This window comes from Microcebus murinus, chromosome 12 (genome assembly GCF_040939455.1).
Source record: "Microcebus murinus isolate Inina chromosome 12, M.murinus_Inina_mat1.0, whole genome shotgun sequence".
Taxonomy (NCBI): Eukaryota; Metazoa; Chordata; class Mammalia; order Primates; family Cheirogaleidae; genus Microcebus; species Microcebus murinus.
The window spans coordinates 82,194,521-82,216,001 of NC_134115.1; the positions used below are offsets into that span (position 1 = coordinate 82,194,521).

The 21,481-nt window shown below is 40.0% G+C and overlaps 3 protein-coding genes and 1 pseudogene across 3 annotated transcripts; all 4 read left to right on the forward strand.

Moving 5' to 3' along the window:
- Window positions 1–1,620: 1,620 nt before the first annotated feature.
- On the forward strand, window positions 1,621–2,598 carry LOC105875328 (olfactory receptor 1L3-like; annotated as a pseudogene).
- A 5,646-nt stretch (window positions 2,599–8,244) lies between these two features.
- On the forward strand, window positions 8,245–9,207 carry LOC105875310 (olfactory receptor 1L3-like). The gene has a single exon (XM_076008434.1). It carries the CDS (start codon window positions 8,245–8,247, stop codon window positions 9,205–9,207), a length of 963 nt encoding a protein of 320 aa, XP_075864549.1.
- Window positions 9,208–14,787: 5,580 nt separating this feature from the next.
- LOC105875311 (olfactory receptor 1L3-like) lies at window positions 14,788–15,750 on the forward strand. Its single transcript, XM_012772246.2, has one exon. It carries the CDS (start codon window positions 14,788–14,790, stop codon window positions 15,748–15,750), a length of 963 nt encoding a protein of 320 aa, XP_012627700.2.
- Window positions 15,751–19,975: 4,225 nt separating this feature from the next.
- LOC142874382 (protein Mis18-beta-like) lies at window positions 19,976–21,133 on the forward strand. Its single transcript, XM_076009235.1, is given in 2 exon segments — window positions 19,976–20,016; window positions 20,018–21,133. Coding segments are annotated over 2 exon segments (687 nt in total). The 3' UTR covers window positions 20,664–21,133.
- Window positions 21,134–21,481: the final 348 nt, after the last annotated feature.

Sequence of the window (21,481 nt, forward strand, 5' to 3'; positions counted from 1 at the left end):
AGGTTATTCATCAACAACAAGCTAGAGATAACTACCACATTATGATCTAGATGTGGGTCAGCCACAGATAATTTTAATCAGAAGATGACTTGAACCTTATTCACAGTCTGTGTCTGCAGTTTCTGTGATGATCAGGAACAGAGTAATGAGGAGGAAAAAGGTATCAAACTCTTAATCCCAATATCTCCCTCTCTCCCCTGCTCCCTCCTTATAATCCTTCCTATGGTCTCTGTAGGTGTTGCAATGGACTGTATGTTTGTGTCCCCTCCCCCAAATTCATATGTTAAAACCCTAATGCCCAATATGATGGTATTTGGAGTTGGGGCCATGGGAGGCAATGAGGTCGTGACAGTTCGAGCCCAAATGATGCAATCAGTGCCCTTATAAGAAGAGCTGCTTCCTCTCTCTTCTCTGCCAGGTGAGGAAGCCACAGGAGGATGGCCATCTGAAAATCAAGAAACAGGCCCTCACCAGACACTGGATTTGATGGCATCTTGAGCTTAGACTTTTAGCCTACAGAAGTGTGAGAAATAAATGTTTGTTGTTTAAGCTACCCCAGCTACTGTGTTTCCCCGAAAATAAGACAGGGTCTTATATATATTTTTCCTCAAGAAGACACCTAAGCGCTTATTTTCAGGGGATGTGTTATTATTTTAAGTATGGTACAACAATCTACATTTTTTCAAATATAGTTAAATCATCTTCTTCTGGAACATTATCATAACTCTCCAAATCCCGAATTCCCTCCTGAATTTCTTGCAACTCTATTTTCTTTAGAACCATTGGCCCCAATCTCTCATGTCGAGCAATAGAGCTCTCATCAAATGAGCAGGGCAGGCTTATTTATCAGAGATCCAGTGAGCACTGAGTCCAATCTGCACAGGGGAGCAGAAATGATCTCTCTGGGCTCAGTAGAAGACTTCTTGCTGAAGCTTTTACCCTATCCCCTGGTGTTTGTGGGGCGTGAGAGAGGCCCACAGTGCTGAGTAAAATGGCAGCCACAGCTTTCGTCTTCCCCCTGGGCACACACAGACCTAAAGCAGAGCGTCCAGCTCCTCACTTCACTGAGGAGACTTTCCCCTCAAAGCCTCAGCTTGCAGCATTCACAGGATGGCCAGGACCTCACAGGGGGAGCCGACCTTGTTCGTGGGGCTGCCCACACCTTTCTGGTCACCTCTGGGATAGTAGCTGTCACGATGGGGCAGATGAGAAAGGCTGCTCTTCTTCTTTACTGCCTTGCGACGAAATGCATGGGTTGTTTAGATACACTGCATAGCCACATGCATCACTAGGTCTTATTTTCAGGATATGGCTTATATTACACAAATGCTTAGAAATACTTCCAGAGCTTATTTTATGGGTAGGTCTTATTTTCGAGGAAACACAGTATAGTAATTTGTTATGGCAGCCTGACTAAGGCACATTTATGCCTCAAAGATTTTTAAAGGGAAAACATACTTGCAGCTCTCATTTTTCCATACGCAGGAAGATAATTAAACATGAGACTAAATGCTCTATTGATACTTGTTCAGTGTAAGAACAATATAAAAAGATGCAAGTCCTAGATGAAAGAAAAACTGTTAATTGACAATGTTGTTTACCTTTAGGTACAAACTGTCCATGCAAATGTCGAACCTGACAGGACTTTCTGAGTTTATCCTCCTGGGACTCTCCTCTCGGCCTGAGGACCAGAAGCCACTCTTTGCCCTCTTTCTTATCATATACCTGATCACCTTGGTGGGAAATGTGCTCATCATCTTGGCTATCCACTCTGACCCTCGACTCCAAAACCCTATGTATTTCTTCCTAAGTGTCTTGTCCTTTGTTGATATTTGCTACACAACAGTCATAGTCCCCAAGATGCTGGTGAACTTCTTATCAGAGAAAAAGACCATTTCCTATGCTGAATGCCTGACACAAATGTATTTCTTCCTGGCCTTTGGAAACACAGACAGTTATCTCCTGGCAGCTATGGCCATTGACCGCTATGTAGCCATCTGTAACCCCTTCCACTATGTCACTGTAATGAACCGCAGGTGCTGTGCCTTGCTACTGGCCTTCTCCATCATTTTCCCCTACCTCCACTCCCTCCTACAAGTCCTCCTGATGAATCGGCTCACCTTTTGTGCATCAAATGTTATTCATCACTTTTTTTGTGATGGCTACCCTGTCCTGAAACTGTCTTGCTCTTCAACCTATGTCAATGAAGTTGTTACCATGACAGAAGGGCTGGCCTTTGTGATGGCTCCTTTTGTCTGTATCCTCATCTCCTACCTGAGAATCCTCATTTCTGTTCTCAGGATTCCCTCAGCAGCTGGAAAATACAAAACCTTCTCCACCTGCAGCTCCCATCTCACTGTGGTGACCTTGTTTTATGGAAGTATTTCCTATGTCTACTTTCGGCCTTTGTCCAGCTACACTGTCAAGGACCAAATAGCAACAATCACCTACACTGTGTTGACACCAATGCTAAACCCATTTATCTACAGTCTAAGAAACAAAGACATGAAACGGGGCTTAGAGAAATTGTTAAACAAGATTAAGTCTCACATGGGTAGGTTTCCTTCTACAAAGGCCAATTAAATCTGTGAACTCTGACTTGCAAGTAGGACATTTCATGTCTGTGTCTGTGTCTGTGTCTGTGTTTGTGTGTGTGAGAGACAGCACTTGATGGAACTTAATGTGGAGAATGTTCTTTCATGAATTGCAGCTGAATCTTACAATTTTGCACCCTGTGGTCTCTCTCACCCCAGATATGGACGGTTCAGATGTCTTGATACTGATACTCCAATCGCACACTCGGTCTATATCTCTCTATTCCAGGAAATCATTTCATTCCCTCTACTCTTTCCATATTTATTTGCATCCTCCTGTATTTCCTTCTATTTATCAATTTAGCTAAAGTTGGTTATTTGAACTAGCAGAGAATGTTTTTACACATCTCTATATTAATAGAAATCTACACATGCAAAAATATTCATGTATACATAGCTACTCTATTCTATTTGAAGCTGTCAGAAATGTTTTGCAGTTGTGTAGGGGAGGGTGGATAGGTATGTCTCACCTCCCATCAGATTAAAGGCTCCTCAACTGCTGAATCTGTGTTCACTGATCATGCAATGGTACATGTATGGTCCTTTTTCGTCATTCTGACAAGAGCTGGGTGGATATCCTGGGCTGTGGGGTCTTAGGTTCTAAACAACTGACACCAATCACCTCACTGACTGTCAGTAACACAGCTCTATGCCTCTACATGTGTTTGGTCTCTACTCTTCCTTCCTTCATATACTTGAGGTGTGTTCATCCCCTGGCTCTTCCTGGGGCTTCCTGCCTGTGTGCTCTTCTCTGTAGAGATACCTGTATTTCTGTAGTCAAGTGTTGAGTTTGTTTCAGATTAAAGGAAGGTTTATTCCATGTAATCAGAAATGTTTCCCATGGGCACTGGAGGCAGAGCCAAAAATTGATGGATATAAACTACTAGTACGGATTATTTGTTGTCATGGATGTTGACTAGGTCTTGCTTTGGGATTGGCAACTGGCTTGCATTTCTCTCTTTTTTTGATTTCCGGATATTTAGAGGGCACAAACATTTTGGTTACATTTTATCTTTGGCTCACGCAAGTGAGGATTACAGTCTCTCGGTAGAGATGTCACCCATTGCCACCATGGGATGGTTAAATAAAACATTATTTTTCCATTAAATTAAAAAATATCCAATATCAGGCCGGGCGCGGTGGCTCACGCCTGTAATCCTAGCTCTCTAGGAGGCCGAGGCGGGCGGATTGCTTGAGGTCAGGAGTTCGAAACCAGCCTGAGCAAGAGCGAGACCTTGTCTCTACTATAAATAGAAAGAAATTAATTGGCCAACTAATATATATAGAAAAAATTATCCAGGCATGGTGGCATGCCTGTAGTCCCAGCTACTTGGGAGGCTGAGGCAGCAGGATTGCTTGAGCCCAGGAGTTTGAAGTTGCTGTGAGCTAGGCTGACGCCACGGCACTCACTCTAGCCTAGGCAACAAAGCGAGACTCTGTCTCAAAAAAAAAAAAAAATCCAATATCATGTAGTACATTCCAATATATACCTCAATCTATTTTCTAACTTGTTATTTCATTCCACTAATGTAATCACCTCTACTTGTGTCAAACCATAATTGTTGACGATTATAGCTTTTTGAAATATATACTAAGGTAATTCTTCCTTCTTTGATTCTTACCTTTTATAAATACAATTGACAATACTCACACATTTATTTCTTGTGTCAGGTTTTTTAAGAGTGGGACTTTTTTTCTTTTTGCCAACTATTTTTATGTATGGTGTCAACCTGAAAATCTAGAGTTTGAATTTGGTTTTTCCTTAGGTGTAGGATGAGACAGTTTACATAGATATATTGAGAGATCATCTCCACCACTCTCATGCTATATATGTTAAATGACTATATATATATATATATATATATAAACATATGACTTGTATATTGATTTGCTTAAAACTGACATTTTTATGGCGTTAGTTTTTCATATCTTTCCCTATACTCATAAATTGATCCTTCCTACAAACTGTACACACTTTGTGGTCCTCTAGCGTATGTTTGATTGCTTCAATGACAGAGAATTCACAACACAATGGGATAAGGCATCATGGATATGCAAATTAAAATTACAATGAGATATCACTTTATGTCTATCAGAATGGCCACAATTAAGAAGGCCAAAAACAATAGATGTTGGCACAGATGCCTTAAAAGAGATCGCTTATATACTGTTGGTGGGAATGTATATTAGAATGACCTCCATGGAAAACTGTATGGAGATTTCTCACAGAACTAAAAGGAGATCTACCTTTCAATCTAGCAATCCCACTACTAGGGATCTACCCAGAGCAAAAGAACTCATTTTATGGAAAAGACACCTGACCCTCTATGTTTATTGCAGGACAATTCACAATTGCAAACACATGGAACCCACTTAAGTGCCACCAAGTGATGAGTGGATAAAGAAAGTGTGTGTCTTTGTGTGTGTGTGTGTGTGTGTAAACATACCATGGAATATGACTCAGCCATGAAAAAGAATGAAATAATGTCTGTTGCAGAAACTTGGTTGGAACTGGAAACCATTGTTATAAGTGAAGTAATCCTGGAACAGAAAACCAAATACCATATGTTTGCACTTATAAATGAAGCTAAGAAATGAGTATGTGTGGTCATCTACTGTAACTTAATGGACATTCATGACTCCAGAAGAAGAAGGGCATGCAGGACAGGAAATTACCTATTGTGTACAATGTACACTATTTAGGTAACAGGAATATTGAAAGCATAGACTCTCCACTATGCAATTCATCCATGCAAGAAAAAAAAACACATTTTACCCTCTAAATCTATTAAATTTTTAAGATGTAAAAAAGTAAAAATAAGAGTGTGTAGAATAGTGTTTCTTAGGAGCTGGAAGTTGGTGGAAGTAGGGAGATATTAGTGAAAGTATACACACTTTCAGTTATAAGATGAGCAAGTTGAGGAGATTCAATGTACAGCAATAATGACTATATTTAACAATACTATATTATCTACATAAAGTTTCCTAAGACAGTAAATCATAGATATTCTCACCAAACATACACACAATGTTCACCATGTGTGGTTATGGATGTGTTAATTAATTTGAATGTGGTAATCATTCCACATTGTATATGTCTAACAAATCATCACATTGTACACCTTGAATACATACAATTTTTATTTATAATTTGTACCTTAAGATAATTTGGGGAGAAAAGAAAATGAGTGACTGAATTGTAAGATGAAATCAGAAATCAGTAAGTGACAGAAAATGGGTAAGATGTAAAAGGCAGGGCAATTGCAGACCATGATGTGTGGATTCTGTGTGCCTCCATGAATCAATAGATGCAAAATATCTAAAGCTGGTGGCTTTCTTTACTGTGATAGCAAGAAATGGGAATCAAATATGTGCTCATCAGACTTGGAGATTGCCTAATAAAAAAAGGGTGACCTATGGTTGTGTTCAAAGGTTATGACACTATGTTTTGTTAGAAGCTAGTCATAAGGTAGCTGATACTAAATGGCTGGCTGTATCTTGGGTTGGGAAAGAAGGTACTGGTGGTGCTGGGGTACTCTAGGGTAGTGTCCTTGGAGAAATGGAGGTACTACGAGGGAAGCCAAATTGAAATTTTATAGGTTCAAGGGGGAAAATACATTCACAGGCAGCAATACCCTGTACTCTTTCCTCAGTGATACTTGGGATATCTCCCAGGTAAGCCCTCAAAGAGCCTGGAAGAACCAGGAACAGAAAAGTACTATTCAACTTGGTTACCTACACCAAGCTAAGCAGATGTTACGCAACACCTGGAGGTTCTGAGAGGACTGTGGTCCACCTGGGGAGTGAGAATACTTGTAATCCCTCTGGATCATTGGAGACAGTTCTGCACAAAGTTAATGAATGTGTGTTTTCTTACTCTCTACCCTACCAAACGCCGGGGACTTAGTGGCAAAGTCTCAGAAGATACTCCCATGAGGAAAGCAGGGGCTATGAGTACGCATAACTTGAGAATGATGGTAAGAATCCAGGGGAGGGAGCATTCAGAATCCAGAGGCATTTGGAGACTGTCTACAATTAGATACCTTTCTGTGTGCTGTCTCTAGGCATAGATTTGTTTTTCTTTTGATCATTCATTTCATGGAGCAGAAATGAGAGGAATGAATATATGAGGCAAAATAGCAATGTGTTTTCCAGGTGAGAAATCAACTTTGAGAGTGCCTGGTGAGAACGTGGAACTATCTGATTTCTGAGAGATAATTAGTGATGACTGAACACTAAATGAGAGAACTAACTGTTCATCCCTAATGCAGATTTTCTATATTCTTACACTAGATTTGGATCTTGCTTTATGGCAGTCTACTTCTGAGTCACATTCCCCTGACCTCGGTGTATGAATATGAGCTAAAGAAAAGGGAAATTTAGCAGAGAATCTTCTTATACAAGTTCACTCCCTGCTCACACTTTGTCTTCCCTTTCCTTTCATTTCCTCATAACTGTTTATATCACATCAGTGTTCTTTAGGTGATTTACTCACTTTCATTGCAAATGATGTGGAAAGAAAAATCTTGATTTCAAAGAAAGGTTATTCATCAACCACAAGCTAGGTGAGATAACTATTGCATTATGATCCAGATATGGGCTAGCCACAGACAATCTTAAATCTAAAAATGACCTGAACCTGATTCATAGTCGGTGTTTATGGTTCCTGTGATGATCAGCCACAGAGTAAGGAGGAGGAAAAAGGAATCAAACTCTCACTCCTAATGTCTCTCTCTCTCCCTCCCTATATTCTCTATAGATCTTGCTATGGACTGAGTGTTTGGGTCCCCTCCCCCAAATTCATATGTTAAAACCCTAATCCTCAATGTGATGGTAATGAGAGGGAATGTGAGAGGTAATGAGGTCATGTGGGTTGGAGCCCTCATAATGGGATCAGTGCCCTTATAAGAAGAGCTCTTCCTCTCTCTTCTCTGCCAGGTGAGGATGCCATGGGAGGATGGCCAACTGAAAATCAAGAAACAGGCCCTCACCAGTCACTGGATTTGATGGCTCTTGAGCTTAGACTTTTAGCTTCCAGAAGTGTGAGAAATAAAAATTTGCTGTTTAAGCTACCCAGTCTATGGTTTTTTCTTATGGCAACCTGAAAAATCTACCTCAAAGATTTTTTTAAAAGGGAAAATATACTTTCACCTCTGAGATTTCCATACTCAGGAATATAATTAAACATCAGAGTAAATGCTCCATTAATAACTGTGGGTCTGGTGCAGTGGCTCAAGACTGTAATCCTAGCACTCTGGGAGGCTGAGGCAGATGGATCATGTGATCTCAGGAGTTTCAGACCACCGTGAGCTAGAGTGAGACCCCATCTCTACTAAAAAAAAAAATAGAAAGAAATTAGCTGGACAACTAAAAATATATTTAAAAATTAGCAAGGCAGGGTGACACATGCTTGTAGTCCCAGCTATTCAAGGGGCTGAGGCAGTCAGATTTCTTAAGCCCAGGAGTTTGAGGTTGCTGTGAGCTAGGCTGATGCCAAGGCACTCTAGCCTGGGCAACAAAGTGAAACTCTGTCTCAAAAATAAAATAAAATAACTGTTCAGTGAAAGAACAAGATGAAAATGTGCATGTTGTAGATGACATAAGAACTGTTAATTCACAGTGTTGTTTATCTTTAGGTGCATACAAGTCCATGGGAATGTCGAACCTGACAAAATTGTCTGAATTTATCCTCTTGGGACTCTCCTCTCGGCCTGAGGACCAGAAGCCACTATTTGCCCTCTTTCTTATCATATACCTGGTCACCTTGGTGGGAAATATGCTCATCATCTCGGCTATCCACTCTGACCCTCGACTACAAAACCCTATGTATTTCTTCCTAAGTATCTTGTCCTTTGCTGATATTTGCTACACAACAGTCATAGTTCCGAAGATGCTGGTGAACTTCTTATCAGAGAAAAAGACCATTTCCTATGCTGAATGCCTGACACAAATGTATTTCTTCCTGGCCTTTGGAAACACAGACAGTTATCTCCTGGCAGCTATGGCCATTGACCGCTATGTGGCCATTTGTAACCCCTTCCATTATGTCACTGTTATGAACCGCAGGTGCTGTGCCTTGCTACTGGCCTTCTCCATCACTTTCTCCTACCTTCACTCCCTCCTACATGTCCTCCTGATGAATCAGCTCACGTTTTGTGCATCAAATGTTATCCATCACTTTTTTTGTGATATAAACCCTGTCCTGAAACTGTCTTGCTCTTCTACCTTTGTCATTGAAGTTGTGGACAAGACAGAAGGGCTGGCCTCTGTGATGGCTCCTTTTCTCTGTATCCTCATCTCTTACCTGAGAATCCTCTTTTCTGTTGTCAAGATTCCCTCAGCAACTGGAAAACGCAAAGCCTTCTCCACCTGCAGCTCCCATCTCACTGTGGTGACCTTGTTTTATGGAAGTATTTCCTATGTCTACTTTCGGCCTTTGTCCAGCTACACTGTCCAGGAGAGAATAGCAACAATCAACTACACTGTGTTGACACCAATGTTAAATCCATTTATCTACAGTTTAAGAAACAAAGACATGAAACATGGTTTAGAGAAAGTATTAAACAAGATTAAATCTCAAATGGGTAGGTTTCCTTCTACAAAGGTGAATTAATATATGGACCCTGATTTGCAAGGAGGGTGTTTGCATATCTGTGTCTATGTGTGTGTGTGTGAGAGAGAGAGAGACAGAGAGAGAGAGAGAGAGAGAGCACCTGATGGAACTCCTGTCTAGAGAAAGCTCTTTCACCAATTATAGCTGCACCTTGTAATTTTGCATCCCGTTGTCTGTCATCAAAAGATTGGACTATTCAGATATCTTAAAACTGTTGCTCCAAACATAAACTCACTCCATAATATTTCTCCACTTCAGAAAATCACATTTCCTTTACTCTCCATATTTATTTGAAGCCTCCTATATTTCCTTCTATTCATAATTTCAGGCATGTCTGGTCATTTAAACCAGTATTTCGTACACACATATACATATATAGAAATCTTACATATGCAAACATATTTATGCATACATAGGTACTCTACTTGAAGCTGTCAGAAACTCTTTACAGTTGTGTAGGAGAGGGTGGATAGGTGTGTCTTGCCTCCCATCAGATTAACGGCTCCCGAACTGCTGAGTCTCTGTTCCCTTATCATGCCATGGTACAAGTATGGTCCCTTTTCTTCATTCTCACCAGAGTGGGTGGATATTCTGGGCTCCACAGTCATAAGTTCTTAACAAATGACACCAATCACCTCATTGACTGCCAGTCACACAGCTCTATGCCTCTACCTGTGTTTGGTCTCTACTCTTCCTTCCTTCATATATTCACAGTACGGTCATCCCTGGCTCTTCCTGGGGCTTCCTGCCTGTGTGCTCCTCTCTCTAGAGATGCCTGTATCTGTAGTCTCTTATGTCAATTTGTTTCAGGATAATGGAAAGTTAACTTCATGTAATCAGAAATGTTTCCTAAGGGCACTGGAGAGAGAGTCAAAAATCCGTGGATATAAACTATCAGCAAGGATCTTTGGTTAGAAAGTCAATGGCTTTTTACACTGCTGGTGGGACTGCAAATTAGTGCAACCTTTGTGGAGAAGAATTTGGAGATACCTCAAACAGCTAGAAATTGAAATACCATTCGACCCAGCAATAGCATTGTTAGGCATCTACCCAAAAGAGCATAAGACATTCTATTATAAAGACATCTGCACTTGAATGTTTATGGCAGCACAATTCACTATTGCAAGGACATGGAAACAACCCAAGTGCCCATCTATTCATGAGTGGATAACCAAAATTTGGTATTTGCTGACAATGGCATATTACTCAATTTTAAGAAATGACAGCGAACTAGCACTGTTTATGCTATCCTGGATTAAGCTTAAGCCCATTATCCAAAGTGAGGCGACACAAGATCAGGAAAATGGGCTCCACATGTACTCGCGATCAAATTGGTACTGACTGATTAAAACTATGATGCTCAAATGGTGGTATTGCTCACCAGGGATTCGGGGGTGGGGGGAGACCCACATCTTAGTGATATGGTGAGCATTGTGGAGGGGGAGGGCTTACCTCTAACCCTTCTTAGCAAGAGGCAACGATATAAAATATAACAAAAATTCCAAAAAAAGAAAACAAAACAAAAAAATGTTTACCAGGTGGCAGGCAGGTGGGATGGGGGAGGAGGGGATCAGGTGTATACTTACATAATGAGTGCGATGTGCTTTATCTGGAGGATGGACACGCTTGAAGCTCTGACAAGGCCGGGGTGGGGAGGTGGGGAGGGATGGCAAGGACAACATATGTAACCTTAACAATATTTGTACCCCCACAATATCATGAAATAAAAAGAGAATAAAAAAGTCAATGGCTATTAAAAAAAAGTCAATGACTATAAACGACTAGTAAGGACCATTTGTAGCCATGGATGATTACTAGGGCTTGCTTTGGGATCGACAACTGGCTTTCATTTCTCCTTATGCACTCTAATGATAACTCAGAGGAGATATCACCCTTTGCCACTAAGGATGGTTAAACAAAACATTCTTTTTCCATGAAGTTAAGAAATGTCAGGTATTGTAAATTCCAATATATACTTAAATCTACTTCTTAACTCATTATTTCATTCCACTAATATAATCATCCCTACTTTGTCAAACCATAATGTTTGATAGTTATAGCTTTTTAAAATATATACTAAAATAATTCTTCCTTTTTTGGATCTTACTTTTCAAAAATATGATTGCAAATTCTTACCCATTTATTTCTTCATGTGAAATTCTTTAAGAATGATAATTTTTCTTCTTTTCACCAACTATTTTCAATATAGTGTCAAACAGATATTAGAGACTGTGAATTTGGTTCTGTCTTTAGATGTGGAGTGAAAGAGTTTAGATAGGTCAATAGATCATCCGAACTACTCTCATGCTATATATGATAGATGACTACATATATACAAATATATGATTTGTATATTGATATGCTTAAAACTGACATTTGTGTTATATACGGTCTTCCCATCTACAAAACTTTATATCTTTCTCTATACTCAATCTTTGATCCTCCCTGCAAACTGAACAGACTCTGTGGTCATCTAGCGTTTGTTGACTGCCTCAAATGACAGAGAACTCACAATACAATGAGATAGGGAAATGCAAACTAAAAGGCACAATGAGATATCACATTTCCCCTGTTAGAATGGTCTCTATTAATAAGTCAAAAATACAATAGATGTTGGCACAAGTGCAGTGAGAAGAGAGCTCTATGTATTATTGGTGGGAATGTGAATTAGTACAACCTCAATGGAAAACCGAAGGGAGCTTCTCAGAGTACAAGTCTATCTACCATTCAATACAGGAATACCACTACTAGGGATCTACCCAGGGGAAAAAAAAACTCATTTTAGAGAAAAGACACCTGACTCTGTATGTGTATCGCAGCACCAACCAACTTAAGGGCCCACCAAGTGATGAGTTAATAAAGAAAATGTGTGTGTGTGTGTGTGTGTGTGTCTGTGTGTGTGTACACACCATGGAAAAGCAGCCAGGTATTAAAAAGAATGAAATAATGTCTTTGGCAACAACTTGGATGGAACCAGAGGCCATTATTATAAGTGAAGTAACCCAGGAATGAAAAACCAACGTCTCATGTTCTCATTTATGATTAGAGCTAAGCAATGTGCATGTATGGTCATCTACTGTGACTTAATGGACATTGAAGATTCAGTAGGGGAACAACGTGCAGCATGAAAAATTACCTATTGGGTACAATGTACACTATTTGGGTGACAGGTATATTAAAGCATAGATTCTCCACTGTGCAATACATCCATATAACAAAAATGTTATACCCCCTAAATCTATCTAAATTTAAAAAAAGAGGGAAAAAGCAGAGAATAAAATTATGGTTGCTAAGAGATAGGAACTGGGGGAAATGGGGAGATGTTGGTCAAAGGGTACAAACTTTCTGTTATAAGACAAGCAAGTTGTGGGGATTTAATATACAGCATGATGACTATAATTAATAATACTATATTATCTACACAAAATTTCCTAAGATAGTACATCATAGGTGTTATAACCAAACACACACACACACACACACACACACACACACGTACACACACACAATGGTAACTATGTGTGCTGATGGTGGTGTTAATTAATGTGAATGTGGTGATCAATCCACAATGTATGCTTATATGAAATCATCACATTGTACAACTTGAATACATACAATTTTTATTTGTCAATTATGCCTGAATAAAATTAGGGAGAAGATTAAAACATAGAAAGTGAGGTGATCGAATTGTAAGATTTAATCATAAGTCAGTAAGTGAAAGGAAATGGACAATATGTCAGAGGCAGGCTGTATGAATTCTGTGGGCATCCATAAATAAACAGGAGGAAAATATCTGAAGTTGGTGGCTAGGGGGAAGGTGGCTAGGCTTCCCACTAAGGGGGAAGCCAAATTGAAATGGAGCCAGGTAGCAATACTTACTACTCTGTCCTCAGTGCTACTTGGGACACCTCCCAGGTGAGCCCTCCCTGAGCTTGGAAGAGCCAGGAACAGACAGGATTGTCCATCTTGCATACCTACACCAAGCTCAACAGATATTGCCCAACACCTAGAGGTTCCAAGGAGACTGTGGGGACACCTGGGGAGTTAGAACACTTGTAATCCCTCTGGATCATTGGAAACAGTTCTGCACAAAGTTAATGAATGTGTGTTTTCTTACTTTCTCCCCCACCAAACACCAGGGACTTAGTTGAAAAGTCCTAGAAGAAACTCCCATGAGGAAAGCAGAGGCTATGAGTACATAGACATTGTGAATGATAGTAAGAATCCAGGGAAGGGAGAAATCAGAATCGAGAGCTCTTTGGAGACTTGCTATAATTAGATACCTATCAGTGTGCTGTCTCTAGGCACAGATTTGTTTTCCTTTTGATCAATCATTTCATGGAGCAGAAACAAGAAGAATGAATACATGAGGCAAAATATCAATGTCCTTTCCAGGTAATAAATCAACTTTGAGAGTACCTGGGGATAAAGTGGAAATATCTGATCTCTGAGAGATAATTAGTCATCACTGGACATTAAATGAGAGAGATAACTGATGCTGATCTTGAGTATAGATGTTCCATATTCTTTCTCTAAGGTTTGATCTTGCTTTACACCAGTCTCCTTCTGAGTCACATTTCTCTGACCTCGGAGTATGAATTATCAGCTGAAGAGAAGGGAAGTTTAGAAGAGAATCTTATACAAGTTCACTCCCTGCTCACCCTTTGTCTCACTCAATCTTTCTTTTGCCCGTAACTGTTTACACCCCATCAGTGTTCTTTAAGTGATATTCTTACGTCCATTGCAAATGATGTGGAAAGAAACATCTTGATTTCGAAGAAAGGTTATTCATCAACCACAAGCTAGAGATAACTACCACATAATAATTTAGATGTGGGTTAGCCAAGACAATCCTTAATCAGAAGATGACCTGATCCTGATTCATAGTCTGCATCTGTGTTTCCTGTAATGATCAGCCACAAAGTAAAGAGGAGGAAAAAGGTATCAAACTATGAATCCTAATATCTGTCTCCCTCACCCACTCCCTCACTCTTTCCCTTCCTATGGTCTCTATAGATCTTGCTATGGACTGAGTGTTTCTGTCCCCTCCTCCAAATTCATCTGTTAAGACCCTAATGCCTAATGTGATATTATTTGGACTTGGAGCCTTGGCAGGTAATGAGATTGTGACGGGTGGAGTTCAAATGATGCAATCAGTGCCCTTATAACAAGACCTGCTTCCTCTCTGCTTCTGCCAGGGGAGGATACCATGGGAGGATGGCCATCTGAAAATCAAGAAACAGGACCTTCACCAGATACTGGATTTGATGGCATCCTGAGCTTAGACTTTTAGCCTTCAGAAGTGTGAGAAATAAACGTTTGTTGTTTACGCTATGCTACCTATGGTAATTTGTTATGGCAGCCTGAACTGACTAAGGCAGATTTATACCTCAAAGTTTTTTAAAGGGAAAACATACTAGCAGCTCTGGTTTTTTCCATACACAGGAAGATAATTAAACATGAGACTAAATGCTCTGTTGATACCTGTTCAGAGTAAGAACAATATCAAAAGATGCAAGTTCTAGATGACATAAGAACTGTTAATTGACAATGTTGTTTACTTTTAGGTACATACTGTCCATGGGAATGTCGAACCTGACAGGACTTTCTGAGTTTATCCTCTTAGGACTCTCTTCTCGGCCTGAGGACCAGAAGCCACTCTTTGCCCTCTTTCTTATCATATACCTGATCACCTTGGTGGGAAATATGCTCATCATCTCGGCTATCCACTCTGACCCTAGACTCCAAAACCCTATGTATTTCTTCCTAAGTGTCCTGTCCTTTGCTGATATTTGCTACACAACAGTCATAGTCCCCAAGATGCTGGTGAACTTCTTATCAGAGAAAAAGACCATTTCCTATGCTGAATGCCTGACACAAATGTATTTCTTCCTGGCCTTTGGAAACATAGGCAGTTATCTCCTGGCAGCTATGGCCATTGACCGCTATGTGGCCATTTGTAACCCCTTCCACTATGTCACTGTTATGAACCGCAGGTGCTGTGCCTTGCTACTGGCCTTCTCCATCACTTTCTCCTACCTTCACTCCCTCCTATACATTCTCCTGGTGAATAAGCTCACGTTTTGTGCATCAAATGTTATCCATCACTTTTTTTGTGATGGCTACCCTGTCCTGAAACTGTCCTGCTCTTCTACCTTTGTCATTGAAGTTGTGGCCATGACAGAAGGGCTGGCCACTGTGATGACTCCTTTTGTCTGTATCCTCATCTCTTACCTGAGAATCCTCTTTTCTGTTCTCAAGATTCCCTCAGCAGCTGGAAAACGCAAAGCCTTCTCCACTTGTGGCTCCCATCTCACTGTGGTGACCTTGTTTTATGGAAGTGTTTCCTATGTCTACTTTCGGCTTTTGTCCAGCTACACTGTCAAGGACCGAATAGCAACAATCACCTACACTGTGTTGACACCAGTGCTAAACCCATTTATCTACAGTTTAAGAAACAAAGATATGAAACGAGGCTTAGAGAAATTGTTAAATAAGTTGAAGTCTCACACGGGTAGGTTTCCTTCTACAAAGGCCAATTAAATCTGTGGACCCTGATTTCCAAGACGGGTATTTGCCTGCCTGTGTGTGTGAGAGAGACAGCACCAGATATCAACTCCTGTGTGAAGAATATTCTTTCATCAATTGTAGCTGCAACTTGCAATTTTGCACCCTGTGGTCTCTGTCATCCCAGGAATAGATGGTTGAGATATCTTCATACTGATGCTCCAATTGTAGACTTGCTCTGTAATATCTCTCCATTCCAGGAATCATTCCATTCCCTTTACACTTTCCATTTTTAATTGGAGCCTCCCATATTTCCTTCTATTCATCAATTTATCCAAGGTTGGTCATTTGAACTAGCAGAGAATGTTTGTACACATCTATATATTAATAGATATCTATACATGCAAAGATAATTATGCATACATAGCTACTCTATTCTATTTGAAGCTGTCAGAAATTTTTGCAGATGTGTAGAGGAGGGAACATAGGTGTGTCTCACCTCCCATCAGATTAAGGGCTCCCCAACTGCTGCGTCAGTATTCCCTGATCATGCCATGGTACAACTGTAGTCCTTTTCTTCATTTTCACAAGGTCTCTATGGATGTTCTAGGCTGTGGGATCATAGGTTCTCAACAACTGGCACCAATGACCTCACTGACTGTCAGTAACACAGCTCTATGCCTCTACATGTCTTTGGTCTCTACTCTTCATTCCTTCATATTCTCGAGGAGTGTTCATCCTGGGGCTTCCTGTCTGTGTGCTCCTCTCTCTAGAGATGAGAGTATGCCTATAGTCCTTTATGTCAATTCATTTCACAATAAAGGAAGGTTTACTCCATGTAATCGGAAATGTTTCCTATTAGCACTGGAGGCAGAGTCAAAAATCAGTGGACATAAACTACCAGTAAGGATCTTTGGTTAAAAAGTCGATGGCTATAAAAATAAAAGTCAATGGCTATACATGACTGGTAAAGACCATTTGTAGCCATGGATTATTACTTAGGCTTGCTTTGGGATTGTCAACTGGCTTTCATTTATCCTTATACTGTCTAATGATGACTCAGTGGAGATATAATGCTTTGCCAACATGGGATGGTTAAGCAAAACATTCTCTTCACATTAAATTAAGAAATGCCCCGTATTGTAAATTCTAATATATACTTAAATCTATTTCCTAACTCATTATTTCATTCCACTAATTTAATCATCCCTATTTGTGTCAAACCATAATGTTTGATGGTTATAGCTTTTTAAAATATATACTAAATAATTTTTCTTTTTAAAATCCTACTTTCAAAAATATGATTGAAAATTTTTTTTTCTCTTTTTATTTCATCATATTATGGGGGATAATAGGGGTACAAATATTGTTAAGGTTACATATATAGCTCTTGCCATTCCTCACCCCGCCCCCCATCCCCTCACCCCCCACCGTGTCAGAGCTTCCAACGCTTCCATCCTCCAGGTGGTGCGCATCACACTCCTTATGTAAGTATACACCCATCCCCTCCTCCCCCCTCCCACCTGCCCGCCACCCGATAAACTTTTTTTTTTTATTTGTTATGTTTTTTGATTTTTTGACATTTTGGTACATTTTATATCATTGCCCTCGCTTAGAAGGGTTAGAGGTAAGCCCTCCCCCTCCACAATGCTCGCCATATTACTAAGATGTGGGTCTCCCCCCACCCCCGAATCCCTGGTGAGCACTACCACCATTTGAGCATCATAGTTTTAATCAGTCAGTACCAATTTGATAGCGAGTACATGTGGAGCCCATTTTCCTGATCTTGTGTCGCCTCACTTTGGATAATGGGCTTAGCTTAATCCAGGATAGCATAAACTGTGCTATCTCGCTGTCGTTTCTTAAAATTGAGTAATATACCATTGTGAGCAAATACCAAATTTTGATTATCCACTCATGAATAGACAGGCACTTGGGTTGTTTCCATGTCCTTGCAATAGTGAATTGTGCTGCCATAAACATTCAAGTGCAGATGTCTTTATAATAGAATGTCTTATGCTCTTTTTATGTCTATTTTTAGCTGTTTGAGATATATCCAAATTCTTTCCACAGGGGTTGCACTAATTTGCAGTCCCACCAGCAGTGTGAAAGTGTTCTCGTCTCTCCACATCCTCGCCAGCATTTGTTGTTTTGGGGTTTCCTGATACAGGCCATTCTCACTGGGGTTAGGTGGTATCTCATTGTGGTTTTGATTTGCATTTCTCTGATGATTAGAGATGTTGAGCATTTTTTATATGTTTCCTGGCCATTATTCTGTCTTCTTTAGAAAAGTTTCTGTTCATTTCCATTGCCCATTTCTTGATGGGGTTGTTTGTTTTTTTTTTCTTGTTAATTCTTTTGAGTTCTAGATAGAGTCTTCTTATTAGACCTTTATCAGAGGTGTGTAGAGAGCAAATATCTTCTCCCATTCTGTGGGTTGACTATGTGCTCTAATGATATTTTCCTTGGCTGTGCAGAAACTTTTTAATTTGATCAGATCCCATTTGTTTATTTTTGATGCTGCGGTGATTGCCTTGGGGGTCTTCCTCAAAAATTCTTTGCCTAGACCAATGTCTAATAAGGTTTTCCCAACATCTTCTTCTAGGATTCTTCCATCTTGAGTGAATTTTTGTGAGAGGTATGAGGTAGGGATCCTGATTTACTCTTCTACATATAGCTATCCAGTTTTCCCAGCACCATTTATTGAAGAGAGATTCTTTTCCCCATTGTATATTTTTGCCTGCTTTATCAAAGATTAGGTTACCATATACTGATGGTTTCATCTCTGGTATCTCAGGTCTATTCCAAACATCGATACTTCTGTTCGGAAGTTGGAACCTTTGACTCGAAGTGCCAGTCCCAAGTTGCAGGAGGGTGTGGGTGCTAATGCCTTTCCTGGTTATATCTGGAAAAGCAGTCTCCTTCGTAACTCCACCTTGCTAAATCAGACTCCATTCTCTGGACACAGAGCGCGGGCGGCTTGAGCAGTGAGAGACTTCCCAAGATCAGACTGGTGGAGCAGTGGCATGAACCGCCACTCTCACATTTCTGTCTCTTTAAATATAGACTTGGAGTCAAGCGGCAGAAATGGGAACAGTCTCTTTCTCAGCTCTGCCTCAAGGCAGAGTCGTAACTTTTGGAGTGAAGCGCAGGGTCCCAAGTCACAGAAGGGTATGGATGATAGTGTCTCTCCTGGTTATATTTGGAGAAACAGCGTCCTTCACAACTCCACCTGGTCAAGCCAGGCTCCGCTCTCTGGACGCAGATGATTGAAAATTCTTACCCGTTTATTTCGTTATGTGAAACTCTTTAAGAGTGATAATTTTTTTTTCTTTTTACCAACTATTTTCAATATGGTGTCAAACAGATATTAGAGACTTTGAATTTGGTTCTGTCCTTAGATGTGGGGCGAAATAGTTTAGATAGGTCAATAGATCATCTGAACTACTCTCATGTTATATATGATAGATGATCACATATATACAAATATATGATTTGTATGTTGATATGTTTAAAACTGACATTTGTGTTATACTAGATCTTACCATCTACAAAATTTTACATCTTTCCCTATACTCAATCTTTGATCCTCCCTGCAAACTGAATAGGCTCTGTGGTCATCTACCATTTGTTTGACTGCCTCAAAAACAGAGAACTCACAACACAATGAGATAGTCTATCAGGAAAATGCAAATTAAAAAGTAGAATGAGGTATCACATTTCCCCTGTTATAATGGCCTCTATTAATAACTCAAAAAAAAAAAAAAACAATATATGTTGGTGCAGTTGCAGTGAGAAGAGAACAGTATGTAGTATTGGTGGGAATGTGAATTAGTACAACCTCAATGGAAAACTGTAGGGAGCTTCTCAGAGTAAAAGTCCATCTACCATTCAATACAGCAATCCCACTACTGGGCATCTACCTGGAGGGGAAAAAAACTCATTTTGCAGAAAACTTTCAGTTATAAGAGAAGGAAGTTTTGTCAAAGATTAGATGAAAATATGTAGACAGTTTCATCTCTGGATTCTCAATCTTATTCCAAAGATCTATGTCTCTATTCTTGTGCCAATTCCATGCTGTTTTAATTACTACAACCTTGTAGTACAGCTTGAAGTCTGGTAGACTGATACCTCTCAGTTTGTTCTTTTTTGCTTAAGATTGCTTTGACAGAGATATCTTCTCTGGTTCTATACAAAGCATAGAATTAGTTTTTATAGGGGCCTGGTGCGGATTTGAAATGGAGCCGCCTGTTGCTGGAAGATGGCGGCGTGGCCACAACAGCATCTCTCGCGGTGCAGCGCTGCCTGGGGGTGACTTTAATGATGGCGCTAGGAGGCCGATTGACGAACCTTCTTTGACAACCTCCATGGAGTGGGACACGCAGGTAGTGAAAGGATCCTCGCTTCTAGGCTCCGCAAAGCTAGAGGCGGAGGAGCCTGCTGCTGGCCCGCAGCTGCCGCGGTGGCTGGAGCCCGAGAGGTGCACAGTGTTCCATTGCGCCCAGTGCCACGCCGTGCTTGCCGACTCAGTGCACTTCGCCTGGGACCTGTCGCTGTCCCTTGGAGCCGTGGTCTTCTCCAGAGTCACAAATAACGTCCATTTGGAAACGCGCTTCCTAGTTGGCATTGAAGATTCGCTCAAAGGGAGCACTTATAACCTTCTATTCTGTGGTCCTTGTGGGATTCCCATTGGTTTCCATCTATATTCTACCCATGCTGCCATGGCTGCCTTGAGAGGTCACTTCTGCCTTTCCAGTGACAAAATTATGTGCTATCATTTAAAAACAAAAGCCATAGTAAATGCATCTGAGATGGATATTCACAATATACCTCTACGAGAAAATATTGCAAAGCTAAAAGAGAAGATAATGTTAACACATACTCGCTTAAGTTCACTAATGAAGATTCTGAAGGAAGTGACTCTTGACCAGCCCAAGCCAGAAAACTGATCCAGAACCAAGGCTCAAGCATCAGGTTTCAGGCTTTATTGTCTTCAACAATTTGGTCTTTTCTTGAAAAAGACTGGCTTCAAGAATGGGGGAAAATGCAGTTTATTATGTTTGCCGCTAGACTGATTTTCCAAATGATTTGTGAAGCTGTTTTTAGATTAGAAATTAAAGAGTCTTCTGTCCAGGTTTAATAGCTATTTGCTTTAAGAACTTATTTTAGCTTCTTATCAATTTCATAATACTTATCTCTGAACACATCTTTGATTGCAAATTTAGGAATTAGGATGCAATGTTCCATGTGTCTTCTGATCTAAAGTTGCATGGTTGGTCTGAAAGTAGAGTTGGGTTTAATGTTGACTATTTGTATTCCTCTATGGAGTAGTTGTTATTAATGCTGAAAAATCATTTTTTGCTTATGTGAAATAGAGATACCTGATACTCTATAGGTAATATTTAATAAATTGACTGGATAATAAAAAAAAAGAATTAGTTTTTATAGATCTGTAAAGATTGGCAATGGAACTTTGACAGGGAATGCATTAATTCTGTATATCACTTTAGGTATTAAGGACATTTTAACAATGTTTATTCTACCGATCCATGAGCAAGGTAGATTTTTCCATGTGTTTACATTTTCTACAATTTCTTTTCTTAGTGTTTCAAGTTCTCCCTGCATATGTCTCTCACCTCTTTTGTTAAATATATACCTAGATATATGATTTTCTTTGAGGCTATTGTAAAAGGTTCTGCATTTTTCATTTGAATTTCAGCTTGACTATATAAGAATGCCCCTGATTTGTGTGTTTTAATTTTGTATC